Source organism: Festucalex cinctus, chromosome 4, assembly GCF_051991245.1.
Source record: "Festucalex cinctus isolate MCC-2025b chromosome 4, RoL_Fcin_1.0, whole genome shotgun sequence".
Classification (NCBI taxonomy): domain Eukaryota; kingdom Metazoa; phylum Chordata; class Actinopteri; order Syngnathiformes; family Syngnathidae; genus Festucalex; species Festucalex cinctus.
The window spans coordinates 16605320-16622953 of record NC_135414.1 but is presented as its reverse complement, the minus strand read 5'-3'; the positions used below and the strand labels follow the sequence as shown (position 1 = coordinate 16622953).

Below are 17634 nucleotides of genomic sequence, written 5' to 3'. Positions count from 1 at the left end.
CCACATATGTAGCCCACAGACCTGTTTCAAAAATTAGCTCAACAGTGATGGGACATTGGGATTTTCTTGGAATCTTGTAGAAGTGGCAGAGATTTATAGAAATAAAGTAGTGCATATGGATATTTGGTTTCTAATTATTGTGAAGAAATTAACATGATGAGTATCTTCACGTAGATATTAACATACATAGCAAATATGTTTTTTTCAGAACAATTAGTCGCCCTCCACATTAATAATTATGAAATTAATTGGTTTAGCTGCTATAAGGACAGTCAGTCAATCACTGATTAAAGAGAAGATAAATCAGCACTGACATTTTGATTGTATTTAATTATCCAGTGATCTGTACAATTTCACCATAAATGGCTTCTCAGTTAATGCATTAGAATCCGTCAATAGAGATAAAATATATTTAAATACATTTAGATATCAATATTGGAAAATTATAAAATTTTATTAAAGACTATTTATTTTGCGGCAGCGGTTCCTTGGATCAGGGGTCCATTTCACAAAGCAGGTTTAATAAGAAACCTGAGTCAGTTAACCCTGAAATGCGTGAAACTGTGTTTTCCGTTTCAGAAAGGGAGGTAACTGACACCTGAAGATAAGCGGTAACTGGCCCGTTTCATAAAAGAGGTAACTTAAATTTTCGGTCAGTTACAATAGTAACAGAGTCTATGAACCTAATCTGGTCGGTCGCAGGTTTATCACATTGAACCTCGAGCTTCTCCCTGTGTCCGCCTCCTATCAGCCGCTCACAACATTTCATTTCCTTATTCATTCATCTTTTTGAACGGTACCGTTTCACATTACAGTCCATCATCTACATACACAACTTAATCCATCCGTTTTCTTAACCGCTTGCTCCTTACAAGGGCTGCGGGGGTGCTGAAGCCTATCTCAGCTAGCTTCGGCCACCCTGAACTGGTTGCCAGCCAATCAGGATTGCACCTAAATGAAATAAATTCATGAGCTACCATTCAACAGGTTTCCCTGAAGTTGGGATTGCAAAGGACTACGTTTAAATTTACGCATTGATCCGAGCAGAAACATTGTCCCTCTCTGGGGAGCTGCTGTGGTGTTGCACTTTTTTTCTAAAGACATGTTCCAATTTGCCATATGATTGCATTCGAGAGGTGAGCGGGCCCAATTTTCCCCATTGCCATGGTGACACGTCTAATCGGGTCTCCATTGATGCGGCCTTTTCAGAGTGGTGGGTTACGCGCTTAACTCCAGGTGAACCTACTCAGCGTTTATCAAACTAACTCAAATTAGCTGTCCTGGAAACCTGTTTGAAAGCGCTAAGTAAATAAACTTGAGTTGAGTTGAGTCATGTGACACTGTGACTTCCAGTGATGTAACTTCAAAATAAGAGCGCATCAAGAAGTTTAACCATTACAACATCATTAGCTCTCGATCGCTAAGTGCCCCATCAAACAGTTTTTGGGTGTAGGAGTGATTTGTGACAGGGCATACAATATAAAGCCCGATGTTGTTGACAGTCTTATTTTATTTGCCAAAAAATGTCATTAATTAAAATTAGGCAATCTACATGGCGAGTACTAAAGAATCCTTGCAGGATTTTGTTGACATTTTCAGGGTTAATTTTGTAATCTTTGTATCTATGTCATCATTGTGTTACTATGTGCACGTTTTCCCTTGAAAGAAGCACAGATTGGGATTTGTTTATTTCCCCTCCCTCCTTGCTCATGTCTTCTATTTGGCATCTAAGAAACTTGGGACACTAACTAGTGAATCGCCAGGCTTCCTGTTCAGTCTCTCTTTGTTGGTCATTGTTATTTTTCGTTTTTCAGGGGACAGGTTGTGACTGTGAAGCCAAATTCCTTGTGTGTTTTTATACACTTGACCAATACATCTGAATCTGTTTTTGTTTGAAAACAGTACCAGGAGCTGGGCACTTCCGTTAATCGTCAATTCCCGTTGATGACGATGCCCACATTTCAGCACGTGCATCCATCCCCTTCATGCTCTGTGAATGCTTTATAACGTGAAGGCTAGCTAAAATACATGGAATGAGAGGGACCGTATGTACTCACCCTGATTGACGGAAGTAAACATGCTTCAGTTGGTGATCAGTGAGCGTATTTATCCGAGGCTTCACATCATTGTACACTTGCCGCAAGGTGGATGTCGTCAAAGATGGGAATTTCTGATTAACAGAAGGGTCCTTCTCTGGCAGTACTTTTCATTCATGTGAAGTTCAGTGACAGTTTAGTTGCTTCATGTTAATCCCATATTAATCCCAAAGGGAACATTTTTGATGTTGCATTGTTGAGCATTTGAAATGTTTTATTTAGATGTATTAAGGGTTGTGTTTAAAGGGCCATGTCAGATTTTTTACTATTACCTTCATCATTTGATTTTTCTTTATAAAGTAAGGGAAAAGAATCAATACAAATCACAAATTAGATTTTTAGGGTGGGGGGGAAACCAGGGATTTGTTCTAAAGACATATCACCGAGTTCTACTGTGATCAACTATGTGAAAAAGGACAATTATTGGTGTTATCAAATGCAAATACATCAGTTTCACATCCAGTAACTGTTGTAAATAGTGTTTACATTCTCCCCAATAAACATAGTGTGCCCGAGGAGTTAAATCCTGATAATGAAAAGGGAAAAAACAAACAAATAAATAAATAAATAAATAAATTAGGAGGACATGGTGAAAAAAGGCGTGAAGTTCTGTTTAGGGATGAGTTGATTATCATCAGTAATACAGAGAATAATTATGAGGAAATGTGAATATTTACATTTATTGGGGTCATAGATGTAGAAAATTGTAAATTGTGACTGTGCTCCTAGTAAAAAAATAAAAATGTTAGTCTGGTGCTCTGCACACAAAATAAAAGTTAGTCTGGAGCCCTGCACTGTTGTGCCATTTGACCTGCTTCTTTCCAAGAACTCTAGAAATCAATACCAGATAAACACTTGAGGCCCAATACTCACTGAACACTTTGAGCTATTTTTTTTATGCCCAGCACAAATGTTTTGCAAGACACAGTCTAAATCTGTGCAAAGGTGGTCTATAATGAGTTTTTGGTATGTTTGGTGTATGAACGCCGCTTGGCTCAGTTAAAAACGGGTGTTTTGCGCCACGGTGTGCATGAACACAGCTCACTTGATTGACCGTCAATCGAAGCAGCTCCTCTAAATGCGGTGCCCAAGAGGCGCACAGTCGTTGACATGGCGGGAGAAGAAACTGATGAGACAAGAAGACCTCCGCCGGCAGATGATGTGAAGTGGGGGACTTGGGGACTGCTTTCAATCATGTTTTTGTGTGACTTTGTGCCATTAAATTGTCATAAGCACCGTTCACTCAGTATATTCCAGTTTTACGCTGTAGTTGTAGTATGTGCGTGCGTGCGTGCGTGTATATGTGTCTGCATGTGTTGAACATTCTGGGGCACCTGTTAAAAATGTAGAGCATACAGCAGGAGGTATATGTGCACCCACAACAGTTTTGGATAATCCTAATTGGACATTGTTAGCTGTTAGTGTGGTGCAATGAAGCGATTATGTCGCTGAGATGAATTTTTTTCCCCCCTCCTGACCACAGGCCAAAGGAGGGTGAAAGCAAGCCGGGGGGGGGGAGATGAGATGAGATACTTGCCCAGCGTTTATACTGCTCTGTTTTTACTATGTATATGACAAAGAAATATCTGGAATCTTAACATTTGTCTTTTTTTTTTGTAGGCTATCTGTTGCACTTTGTTGAATTGCAACTGTGACAACTTTAAGCCTGGGAAGCTGAAACGACGACAGTGTGAAAACTGCAAGCATGGCTGGGTCGCACATGGTAAAAGCTGAATGCTTTCTCTACTACAAAGAAAATTCATACAATTAACTTTGCCTTCCACCAGCTCTGGAATAGGATGAGCGGCCATTCTTAATTGTTTGGGTGTACTTGATCCTGAAAACAAATTACGTATGAAATGTTTTATGCCTGGGAGTTTTGGCAAAAGTGTTGGAAAATTACGGGAAACTCAGAGAATGCATAGTTTTTCAGTTTTGTTTGTTTGTTTGGGTTTTTTTTTTTTTTGGTGATGGGGTGGGGTGTTGTGCCTGCAGCTGCAATATTGGATCATCCTGGCAGTTGAATTACATTTTAATTATAGTGGGAACTCAAGTTATGAACTTAATTGGTTTGTAACCTGATACGTTCATAAATCGAAGTACCGCTAACGTATCCCATTGAAATGAATGGAAATGCAAATAAACCCTTTCATCCCCAAAAGTCAAACATTTTTTTAAACCAAATAAATGTAATACAATATAGAAATAAATGAAAACACACTATTATAAAGACATCCATCAATCCATTCATTTTATTAGCCGCTTACTCCTTACAAGGGTCGCAGGCGTGCTGGAGCCTATCCCAGCCAGCTTCGGGCAGTAGGCGGGGTACACCCTGAACTGGTTGCCAGCCAATCACAGGGAGTGTAACCGAATTGTTTGTAAAAAGTTTGTAATTTGTGGTTTCACCAGTTAGTGGCAATTGCTCTAAGACTGCAAGGGAAGCTTAGATTCCCTTAAATGATGATTGGATTATCTGTCTGAGGCGTTGGGAAAAAAAAAAAAAAAAAAAAAAAAAAAAAAAACTCTTCCCCTCATTTGAATGACCAGCAGCCGCCACTGGGTTCCACTGTACAATATTTGACTTTGTCTTCTTCTTGAAGACAACATTAATGTTACCTTTTAGCATATGTGTTACACACATTACTTTTGACACTGAACAAATATTTTTGGGGCACTTTTGTATACAATTCATATGCTGCCAGATATATCTTGGCTGTACAAACAGAAACCGACTATCATTGTATTCAAATGTTTATTTAAAAGCAACATTCAATGTTGTGGTGCCGTGCGATGAATGTAACATTCAGGGAATGTGATTTTTTTTTTCTCCTCCCCCCCTCCCAAATTATGTGTGCATATTCTAGCTCTGAGTAAATTAAAGGTGCACCACATGTATCAGAACGGCCAGGTGGAGATTGTGCATTCCAACGTGGTGTTTGACATCTGCAGCCTGATGCTGTATGGGACCCAAGCCATTCCCATACGCCTGAAGATCCTCTTGGACCGCCTTCTCTCGGTTCTCAAACAGGAAGAGGTTATCAAGATCCTGAATGCGCTTGACTGGACACTGCAGGACTACATACGAGGATATGCACTCCAGGTAAACACGAGCGGGTGGGTTGGGGCGACTCACAATTATGTGAAAATGTTTTTATGCTTAAACCTCAATTTTGTTTTTCTTGGTTTACATGTCAATCGAGATTGTAAGGTCCGAACAATGACGGTTCTATGCCAATTTTGCTGAAAGGGTCTGGCTGGGTCAAGGGGGGCTTTTTTTTTTTTTTTGCCAAGGATTAAATACAAGAGAGACAAAAATTCAAAATCTGGAGATTTATTTTCATTCATAAAAAAACTAGTAATTAATCATTGTAGCCAAAAGTGAAGCGCCTAACAGAAAACATTGGGGAAAAAAAATATTACTTTTGTGACTCTGTAAATAGCTGTCGTGACTGTATTTTGCGGTTTGGTGATTTCTGGCAAACCGAGCAACCATTTGCCAAGATTTAATGCCTTGTCTCTCTTACAATCAATGCTCAGTACACCCAGATTTTTTTAATCTTCCATCATTCATGTTGGCAACCGCTATTTTACAGAGTCCATACTAACAGAATATGTTTATATAAACATATTCTGAATGGACACATTATTTACAAAGTCAATTCCAATGAAGTTGTGAGGTTGTATTTTAAACATTAAAAAAAAAAAAAAAAAAAAAACAGAATACAATTATTAGCAAATCCTGTTTAACATATATTTAATTGAATCCACTACAACATTTTTTTTGTATTTTTTTTTTTTTTTTTTTTTTTTTCAGCAAATCTATAATTTATCTATAACTTAGAATTTGATGGCTGCAACATGTTACTAAAAAGCTGGGACAGGTGGCAAAAAAGAAGCAAGTTGAGGAGTGCTCATCAAACACCTGTTTGGAATAACCCACAGGTGAACATGCTAAATGGGAACATGTGAGTGTCATGGTTGGGATAAAATGAGCTTCTCTGAATTGTCATTCACAAGCAAAGATGGGGAAAGGTTCACCTCTGTGAACAATTGCGTGAGAAAATAGTCGAACAGATTGAGAACAGTGTTCCTCAACGTACAATAGCAAGGAATTTAGGAATTTCATCATCTATGGTCTATCAGATCATCAAAAAGTTTCCGCAAATCTGGAGAAATCAGTTATATGTAAAGCCGAAAATAGTCAATAGTCACTGGCTAGGTCTCCCACTTTATTTGCTGGATTTTGAAACGAAATAAATGGTGCCCTCTGGCAGCTCACAGAGAACTTTCCAGGATGGACCAGGCTCCTCCCTCCCCTCCTCTGACTCCTCTCAATGAAGAGGAGCAGCAGCTCTACCCTGATCCCTCTGGAAGACTGAGCTTCACACCCTATTGCTAAGGGAGAGCCCGGAAACACAGTGGAGGAAACTCATTTACGACCCACAACTGTATGTGTTCATGTGTGTAACTCACACAATGAAGGTGACTCACATTTTAGTACAGACAGACACAGTAGTTGGCTTGGTTGATTCTGTGTGAATGTCACCCATAGACTAGGATTTAAAAAAAAAAAAAAAAATTTTAGTAGAAGTGGAGTTAGTGACGTATAAAACTGACCAGCTGAAACAGCCCATTTGAGAGTGCTGTTTGAGCTACTTTGATACAAACGCCCACAGGAAAGGGAAACATGGGTCATTTATCTCACAGCTTTAGGGACTTAGTCAGGCTATAGTAAGGCATATTTATGATCAAAAACCTAAAAAAGTGAACATTTAATTTCAGGGGACCTTTAAAAAATGGCAAGTTACTTTTATCTAGTATTTTTGACCCAGGTGTTGAGACGGTAAAGCCCAAGTTAGATAACATTTTTAGGACAAGGGCACAAAATATGAACCCTGTAAATGTGCAAAAATTGACCAAGATAGACAAAGCTCAGTTACTCTTCATTTGAGCACATGGCTTCAATGGACTTTTATGTATGTCTCAAGGTGCTTTACGTGACATCCAATTTTTGTCGGTCTATGTAAAAAATACGAGGATTGGATTTTGTTTATCCATTGCAGTTTTGCAATTGTGCATGATAACTTTAAAATATCAAAATTTTCACAAGTTTGGTGAGTTCTCGTAAATGTTGGCTACATGTGCAATGATAATAATATTAAAAACAACAACAACAACAATAATAATAATAATAATAATAATAATAATAATAATAATAAAATAATAATAATAATAATAATAATAATAATAATAATCCATCCATTTTCTTAACCGCTTACTCCTTACAAGGGTCGCTGGGGTGCTTCAGCCTATCCCAGCTGGGTTTGGGCAGTAGGCGGGGTACACCCTGAACTGGTTGCCAGCAGGGCACACAGAGACCAACAACCATCCAATTCAGAGCACCCAATTAGCCTGCCATGCATGTCTTTGGAATGTGGGAGGAGACCAGAGTAGTAGTAGTAGTAATAATAATAATAATAATAATAATAATAATAATAATAATAATAATAATAATAATAATAATAATAATGATAAGAATAATAATAATAATAATAACCATCATCATCATCATAATAAGAAGGATTATTATTATTATAAACCAATCTTTTGAGCACATGTGGTCTTACTATCATTGGAGGTACATTTATAAATACCATGTTTTGCACACCACATTTATTGTCACATTGCAGCCATGCTTGTAGCGGTCTGGACTACACGCAATGTCAGATTCTCTCATTTAATTAAAACATCACATATTCAAGTTGGGCAGCATACTAATTTCAGTGAGCTCATCCAATGGCAAACATCGAGTTGGAATCCTTGACAGGCTGCCAGTGAATGCTTTGTGATGAAATATTAATCATTGTTTCAACATGAAGCTGCTCCACACTTTCAAAGACAGTCAAACCTACATGTGATCACCACTGGGCCAAGGGAGAGGTATTGATCAAGCCGGCTTTGCTTGTTCAGTAAGAAGCCCCTTCTGCTCATTCCTTCCTTCTTTCTTTGTGAATCTCAATATCTCATATGTGTGTGATTTTGGGAAAAGATTGAAATGTGATTTTTCCTGACAAATATTGCAATTTTGATTCAGTTCATGATTTTTTATTTTAAATCAAGCTTTGCAATATATGTGCAATATTCTGTGCAATATTAGCCATGTACTGTAAAATGTATGTATCTAATGTATAAAATGTATGTAAAATGTATAATAGTGGCCAGCACAGTGGCTGATGGGTTAGCACATTTGCCTCCCAGTGCTCAGGACGCCCGAACAAGTCCAGTCTTCCTGGGTGGAGTTTGATGTTCTTCTTGTGGCTGCGTTGTTAAACATAAACAAGAGGACTTGATCCGATTTCTTTATTCTGCAGGTTTTACCATCAAGCCTGTAGTATAAATATGAATAAGTATTGCCAAAGACAAGACTAATGTTGAAATGTTCTCCATCTTTCTTCATTTCCCTCTCACTTTCATTCTATTACATCGATTCATATACCCTTCCCACTTCACTTCCTTGTACTACTTTGCTATCCCATTTTCCCTGTTTTGTCTGTAGGATGTAGCAGGCAAAGTACTGGATCGTTGGGCCATCATGACATTTGAGGAGGAGATTGCAACCCTGCAGCAGTTTCTGCGCTTTGGGGAGACCAAATCCATCGTGGAGCTCATGGCTCTACAGGATAAGGAGGGGCAAGCAGTATTAGTTCCCAGCACTCGCACCATCTCAGATATTCGTACTTTCATTGAGCGAAACACCCCATGCTTCACTGCCAACTTGTCTGCAACAAAATCAGAGAACCAGAAAGGCAACAACATGCACCACTTTGAGAACCTCAATAAAAGCATGAACTTCATGCTGCCTTTCCAGCTATTGAACCCTATTCCAGCTCCATTTCTTGGCTCCCCAACAGGTTCATGCCAGCAGTTTCACCAACAACATCAAGAGTCATGCCAAAGGTCAGTAGAGCCCCATAATCAGAGGCAATGTGATCAAGACCTGGACAATCTAGTAAGTGAAAATTCCAACCATATTGCTTATTCAGCAGACAGCAGCCATATCGCTTCCAACTCTGTCACATTCACTGCTGTTCAAGACCAAACCGGAGACAAACTGGTGGAATGTCTTTCCTCAACAACAAAGACTGAGGTGGACGATTTTTCAACAAGTGACAACTACTCTGATGGCCGAGCCACACCCTCCATAATCTCTGATGCGATTCAAATGTCACCTGTTGGTAAAATGCACAATGGGAGCACTGGATTGGGGCTTTCAATAGGAAGTGGGGCTGGAGGATCTCTGAAGAAGGGCCGTGTATTTTGCAGTGCCTGTGAGAAGACGTTCTATGACAAAGGCACACTGAAAATCCATTACAATGCAGTGCACCTGAAGATTAAACACAAATGTACAATTGAAGGATGCAACATGGTATTCAGTTCACTGCGCAGTCGCAACCGCCACAGTGCCAATCCCAACCCACGACTTCACATGCCCATGAATCGCAACAACAGAGACAAAGACATACGGGACAATTCATCTGCTGAAGATTACTCTCCTGGAGAGAAAATATCTGAATATGTCACATCCATTCCAATATGCTCTACAGAGAGTCACAAATCCGTTTCCAGCTACATGGTGAACCAAGTGGATTGCGGCCCAAAGATGCACGGCAGCTCTTTCCCCAGTGTAGGCCAGAGTGGCATTCTCTTTCCAAATTTGAAGACAGTACAGCCAGTCCTGCCGTTCTACCGCAGTCTTGTTACACCGGCAGAGCTTGCTAACACCCCAGGAACACTACCCTCACTCCCCCTAGTGTCATCCTCGGTGTCTGTAAAACCTACCACTGTTCCTGACATCTGCAATGCTGACCCCATACCAAAAAAGAAGTCTCGAAAGTCAAGTATGCCAATAAAGATAGAAAAGGAAACATCAGAGCCAGATGAACAGATTGATAAAGGGAGTAACTTTGAAGAGGACATTCCTTTCCTGGACAGAAACAAAGAAGAATGTGGTGGTCACAGAGCAGAAGCGAAAATTATTTTCATGGGAGCTGGGGTTGACCATGAAGAGAAAGGAATATATTTTGATGAGCATCGAGAAAGCAAAGATAGCAAGTCTTTATTGGACCAAACCATTGGGATGTTAAAGGAAGAGCACGAGGATGACACCATACAGCAAGGAGAAACAATAACAACCATTAGCCCATCATCTCCTTTAAGAAACAAATTGATCAAGACCCTTCATGACAGCCTGTTTGCCAGTCAGAAACTCAGTTTTAATGAGGAAAGTAATGACAAAGAGGTTAAAAATACACTATCTGAAGATGATCAAATGTCAAAGCTGAAGCACAGGCTGACGAACGGAAATGCACTTCAACTGTCAGACCACAAGAAGGAAGAAGCATCTGAGGCCTGCGTAGACTATCACAATAACTCAAGTGTATCAGACCTTGACCCCACTACTCACCAGTTTTGCCACTGTGAAATCTGTGGTAAGACTTTTAAGAACCCCGACAGTGTCAAGACGCACTACCAAAATGTGCACCTGAAGGAGGTGCACATGTGTACAGTGAATGGCTGCAGTGCAACATTTCCCTCACGCAGGAGCCGAGACCGGTGAGATAAAGAGAAGCTTGCGTCTCAACACATTTAAACTATTGCCTAAGCCAAATGAATTTATGCATAAGTAAAATGGTGAACAAGGGGTAACAATTTCATTATTTGTTACAGTTTCTTGTTTTGTTACCTTATTACTGCACAGACGATTAATGTTTCATGTACAGCACTTTGTATACAGCAATGCCAGTTCTTAAAGCGCTTTATAAAGAAAGTTGAGTTGAGTAAATTATGAATGGACAGTGAAATCCTGTTAAATTGAAATGCTGGTATTTTTTTTTCTGCAGACATAGTACAAATGTCAACCTTCACCAGAAGCTGTTGACCAAAGACCATGAAAACCAAGCAAAACTCCTCTACACTCCCTCAAACCAATGCAAGGAGAGAGACTCTCTTGCCAGGGAATGCAGCCAGGATCTGTCAGATAGAGCTCTGTCTCTTCAAGACTCAATCTGCCAGCACTCTGTGATCTTCAGAGGACACAATCGCATGGGTTTGGTGTATCCCATGAGCAAAATTCCTATACCTTTAGAAAGTAATGGGACATCTCACAAAACAGGGATCCAGCGGTTAAATGGGGGAAGTGGTGAAGATGGAATAGTACTGGACCTAAGCACCTCTTCCTGTGCGCCAACTCACTGCCATAGCAGTGCTCGATCTTGCTGGGACTCAGATGGAGTTGAACATGAGGAAGGGGATGGGGCAAATTTGGATGTTGAAGCAGTTTATATGGAGGACAGTGATGACAGCTGTGATAATGTCAGTATAGGGACGCCTCAGAGAGGAACACTGTTGCACGGTGGAGGCGAGATCTCGATTTGTGGTGGGGAAGCACAGAATGGACTTCAGGGAGGGGAAAGTGAATCGCCAGTGACCTGCCACTTGTGCCAAAAGGTCTACAGCAACAAGGGGACATTCAGGGCCCACTACAAGACTGTCCATCTCAAATTGCTTCACAAATGTAAAGTTCCTGGGTGTGACACTACGTTTTCTTCAGTACGCAGCAGAAACAGGCATAGCCAGAACCCAAACCTCCACAGAAACCTGGTTGTTACCACAGGCATGTCTATGGACCAGGGATAGAGATTTTGGCAAATTTCACTCTGTCCGGTCATCCTTATTTTGTTCATTTTAGAGCAATTGAAGAGCTCATCAAATTAGGACTTAGAAAATCAGTCCACCTGATCAAAATGTTTGTGAGAAAGAAAACCGTTGAAAGTACAATCTTCTCTGTATAAACAACTGAACAATACATGTGCCAGTGTAAGTCTTGTGCAATGGAATCTTGCTGGGCTCTGTGTCCAAATTTCAACACACATAGGGGTAGATTCACTAAGAATGCGCTGCGTCCGCTAATAGCGCGAAATATTGCACCACAACGGCACCCGCAGTCTGCGCCCAGTTAATCATATACCGGCGTAAACATGCCTACAAAACTGAGAGCTGGGAGCAAATTTGCGCCTGATTTACAACACATGGCAATGGATTTGCGCCCAAAACATTGTAGTATAGTACCAGTTGTGGGAAAGATTACATTAGAAAGCGAGATTGGGCCAAGAGGGGCAGAAGCGTTTTCCTCATTTAGCACCATTAATCTGTACAAAGCAGAGAGGACAACAATGTCATTCATTCATAAAGGTACAAATTATTGGTGCAATTGTTTTTTTTTTTTAAATATATATTTTCAGAGGTTGACATGGGTGAACAGTATGGATCTGGCACGTAAAAATGAGCATAAAATGCCCCCCAACCCCACCGCCATTAACGATCAGCCCGGGTTACGTCATGTGTTGTTAACCAACATATAGAACAATGTCCCCCCTCTCTCTCTTTCTCTCTTCCCTTTCTGCGTGATCAGCCTGAATGCGACGGGCTCTCATACCACAGCACTGCTATCATGATCCCGGGATCAAGGAAGTGCCAAGTTTACACCAGCCTTCCATAAACGTTATTTGCGCCACTATAACTCCGTGTGGCTATTAGCGCTATCAATGAGTCTCATTTGCATTGAGGTGGGCATAATATGCGCCAATGCAAATTACATAATTTACATACGAGCAAATACCAGCGGCGCACCAGGGTGCAATCTGGTTGGCAGAGAATTTAGTGACGGATTTCCCCATCTGCGCGTGTTTAGTGAATTAGGCGCTCCCGGATTGCTCAATTTTTACCGGTTAGCGGCGCGCAAAGGCTACGCAAACCTTTAGTGAATCTACCCCAAAGTTTCAATTTATAGACAGAGATTATTCCGCATATTTTTTCCCCCCCTTTTCATCTGAGAAAATGGGGCGCCATTAAAGGCGACTTGGCAGGCTACTGTTTTGTATCCCCCATTCGTCGTCGTTTCTCTATGTCTCAATGGGTTGTCTCCGTTTCATTTTGTTGCACTTTGTGATACAATGACAATAAAGCTAGTCTGATTATGAATTGCATATGTATACAGGAGTGTCTCAGAAAATTAGAATATTGTGATAAAGTTATTTATTTTCTGTAATGCAATTAAAAAATCCAAATGTCATACATTCTGGATTCATTACAAATCAACTGAAATATTGAAAGCCTTATTATTTTAATATTGCTGATTATGGCTTACAGCTTAAACAAAACTCAAATATCATATCTCAAAATATTAGAATATTATGAAAAAGTATACTAGTAGGCTATTCAACTAATCTCTTGAATCGTCTAATTAACTCAAAACACCTGCAGCAAGTGTTTCCAAGTGAATCCAGAATGTATGACATTTTTGGTTTTTTTAATTGCATTACAGAAAATAAAGGACTTTATCACAATATTCTAATTTTCTGGAACAGTCCTGTATAATTAGGGGTGCAACAATACACAACATTCCTTGTTTCAATTCGATATATATTTTGTCAATACATTTTCTTGATGAAATAAATATTTTAATTGGAACATTTTCATACATTTTTATTTCCATTCTATGCTTTACATTGCCCTCTTTGCTGTCTAAGGTCTACATTCTCCATGATAAAAGACGCAAGGATGATTTTATACCATTTCTTCTTTGCACAAAGTTCTGTCCCAGCAGGAAATACACTCTCTTCATCCTCAGTTCACTCACTCACTGGACAATATTCGGTCACATTCAAGGGGTGCTAACAGCTGATTCTGAACCACTACAAATTGTGCGTCCCTGCCCACTGACGATGCCCACTGACAATGCAGACAAGGTAAAAAAAAAGGTGGACAAGTTGAGAAACTCCCATAGCCGAGATGACAACCCACTTTCACAACACTTTGTCTGAATTTGTATATTTTAAACAGTATGTCAAGTCAAAATTCTGTATTGCCGTTTCATGGGTCAAACTAGCCGAATGTACTTTACAATGTTTTAATGAAGTTTTGCAATTGTATCCAATAATTTATCAATCTAAAATATTTTCTCGTTCCCTCCACCATCGATCAAGAGCAAATGTATATTACACCGAATGACATTACACTTATCAAGGCAGCTAACATGGTATTCGTGTTTGTGCTTTTGTTTGAAACCAATTGACATCACTTCCAGTACACTAATCAGAAGATTGGCGCTAATTTCACTATCGACACGACAATATGTTTGTATGCACGTGCATTACACTGACACGACTTACTGGCCAACGATGCTCACCGTCGATTGGACTCACCAGGGTGTGTGCACAACGGACGTTGAATGAACTCACCACTGCGTGCACGACGGACAATATGTTGGACCAACAATTGGCCCCTCATGGATGAAGACACAAGGCAGCCATTTTACATTGTCACTGTTACTGCAAGATGGCTGCCGGTGGCTTCACTTCTCACTACAGTGAGTAAGCGGCATTGTGAGTCATCATCTATAGGTCCATGCTCACCATGCTGCCTACTCGCCGTAGTATGAAGTGAAGCCACCGGCGGACATCTTACATTGCCACTCGCTGAGCGCATCTAACTTAAATCCATTAATTTATCTTCAGCGTTTTCATGTTATTTTGCGTCTCCGCGGTGGAAGTAAGTATGGGAGAAGAACTGCACACACATTTAATCGGTAAAAGTGCGATTATAACATTTCTCCGAGTGTTACTCAAAGATTTGTCTGCATCATGTTGTCAGAATCATCAGTTATGAAAAGAAAGCAAAGGCCATCAGGGAGCTGCGAAATGTAAACCTAATCTCTGTAAATCACGATATTGAGAATGCAAACAGGGAAAGTCGTTCTTTGAGAGGCTTTCATTGCTCCATACAAAGATCCTGACATAAATCACAAATAACAGGAGCAACGTAAGATGGTTTCCATCTGGCTGCAGTTGTGAAAAGCACATTGTGAGTCCATCATATAGGCTATACGTCAGGTGCGCACATACTACGTATAGCGTCATATGGACACTGCGGATGCACAATTTACATGAACTAAAGTCACAAAAGATCATTATACAAATGCATGCAAATTAGTCAATGGTTTAAAAACCCCAATTAAAAGAAAGATTTGGCATTTCTCTTAAAGAATAAATCACATTTTGACCTTTTTTTGTACAGGATTTGTAGTTTTGTGTCATTTGGGGTTTAGAAAAAGTAGGATTCCAAGAAGGCTTTGTTGCAACTATAATTAAAACTTGTGACTGTGTTTATTGATCATGTGTTATTTTATGCAGGCATGGTTGCAGGGGTGTAGTTTCTAGCCTTGTATTAAGTTATTGCTACTTCTTGTGACTTCTGCTGACACCCCAAGTAAATACATACCTATACGTATATCTCGCAATGTGCAGGTGTACTTTTAATCGAGAGGTCAGGCACAACTACCACAGCCAGTTTTCTTTGCTAATTTTCATAATAATCTTGTCCGTTGTACTGAGCGATTCAAACATGCACAGGAATCGTTGCACCCCTAATATATATATATATATATATATATATATATATATATATATATATATATATATATATATATATATATATATATATATATATATATATGTATATTTCTTGGTGTTTTTATGTTCAATTATCAGATCTTTATTACAAAGGTGCGCATAATATAATAAACCAAAAACAATTGTGAGGAAACTTGTACGTGTCGTGGTTAATTTAGACAATACAGGGAGTCCTCGAGTGAAGGCGCACTCGACTTAAAGCGTTTCGACTTTACAACGGTTACGCCAGGTCCGCCATTTTGGCCCCATCAGCTATTTTAGCTCCTCATCCGCCATATAGCCCGCAGTGTTTTCCTCTCATCCGCTATTTAGCCCTTAGCTAGTGCTAGCACTTGGGCACTTGTGGGAGTATTTTTGGCTTTTTCGCCCTCTTTTTTTTTCCCCACATCATGGCACCCAAGAAGAAAGCTACGTCTTCTATCAATGTTTTGTCCAGCCAAAAGAAAAGCATATACCATGGAAACGAAGCTAGACATCATAAAAAGATCGCAGAAAGGAGAGACACAGACAAAAATTGGCAAAGACTCGGCCTTCAGTCGGACAGCATCTTATTTTTTTAATTTGAAAGTATTTTAGATTTTTTTTATGCAAATCATTTTGATGTAACTATTGACTTTAATGGGGAAATTCGACTTAAGTCAAAATTCGGGTCACATCGCTAGCGTAGGAACGGAACTCCAATGTAACTCGAGGACTCCCTGTCGTTGTCAAAAAAAAACAAAAAAAACAAAACAAAACCCTCAAAGATTTGTGTTTGTTAGCTGACCAGTAACTTGTTGTTTTTATATTGGTTTATTTATTGTATACGAGTAGTTCTCTTTCTATACAGTTCTGTTATACACTTAAAAATGTCAACCAAAGATTTTTCACTTCACAGGTGTATAAAGAAACAACCTTCACATTCACTGAGGAGGATGCAGTATTAAAAAAAAAAAAAAAAAAAAAAGAAGAAAAAGCCATGTCCAAACTTTATAATCTTAACACCAGTATTCAGACAACAGCTCTGTTGTCATAAAAAAAAAAGAAGCAACATTTAAAAAAAAAAAAAAAAAAAAAAAAAAAAAGACAAAAGTCTTGGTTTATGGGATTTGCAAATCACATGGGACCTGATTTAACGTGATTTAACAAAATAATTTACCATAATTTCTATATAGCGCAAAAAAAAAAACAAAAAAAAAAAACAACACAATAGCTAAATTTAGCCATAAACCAAATATGCATTTACACACTATTGGCTGCATGGCTTTATTAGCCGCGGTCTTTTATTAGTCAGATGAGATGAGACGATCGGTAAATCTATTAGAGGCACTAAGCTCTTTAGTAATAATCGCTAAACGATTTGAGTCACTTTTAAAGCCACATTGTTCAAAGAGTGAGGAAAAAGTAGAGGCTTATAGTCGTGAATTACGTTATTCCCCTGTCTTGTCCTGGCTGACTGGACAAAAAAAAAAATATATATCTTGCAGATATTTAATGTATGTAGTCTTGCAATACATGTACTGTGACTGAGTCAAACACTGAAAGCTAAAATATTAATAAAGATGATGTTAATGTGTTTACAAATTAACATACATAAATGCAAAGTCATGAATAAACTGTTTATTAAACTGTGAATACATAACTGGGTTTGCTAACTAAAACATGGTGGTAAAAATGGTAATTAGAGTACTGTAATTTCATGATTTACAATTTGTATATTTTATTTTTTTAATGAATGATAGAAAGGTTGCTTTGATAAAGTATATACTGTACTTTCGCTAAGGTTTTTGTTTTGTTTTTTTGGTGTGTGCTACCAAGCATTGGGTGATGTGCATTGTTAATTGTATTCTCTCTGTCATTTTTTTTAAACTGGTAGTGAAATGACAATAATTCTTTCTTTCTTTCTTTCTCATCATTTTAGAATGTCCATCCCAAATAAATAAAAAAGCCATATATTTGAATGGTTATTCTCTTCCAATTTTCCATTCATTAAAACCCTTTAAGACCCTGTAAAATCATTTTCGTCA

General features: G+C 39.0%; 1 protein-coding gene across 2 annotated transcripts in view; it reads left to right on the top strand.

Moving 5' to 3' along the window:
• The window catches only part of bnc1 (basonuclin zinc finger protein 1), a 46715-nt gene extending 31162 nt beyond the window's left edge, over positions 1–15553 (top strand). For both annotated transcript variants that reach the window (XM_077519328.1, XM_077519327.1), the window contains exons 2-5: positions 3717–3819; positions 4964–5199; positions 8656–10712; positions 11000–15553. In XM_077519328.1, coding sequence (XP_077375454.1) covers positions 4990–5199; positions 8656–10712; positions 11000–11795 — 3063 coding nt within the window. In that variant the 5' untranslated portion in view covers positions 3717–3819; positions 4964–4989 and the 3' untranslated portion in view covers positions 11796–15553. The remainder of the gene's footprint in view (positions 1–3716; positions 3820–4963; positions 5200–8655; positions 10713–10999) is intronic.
• Positions 15554–17634: the final 2081 nt, after the last annotated feature.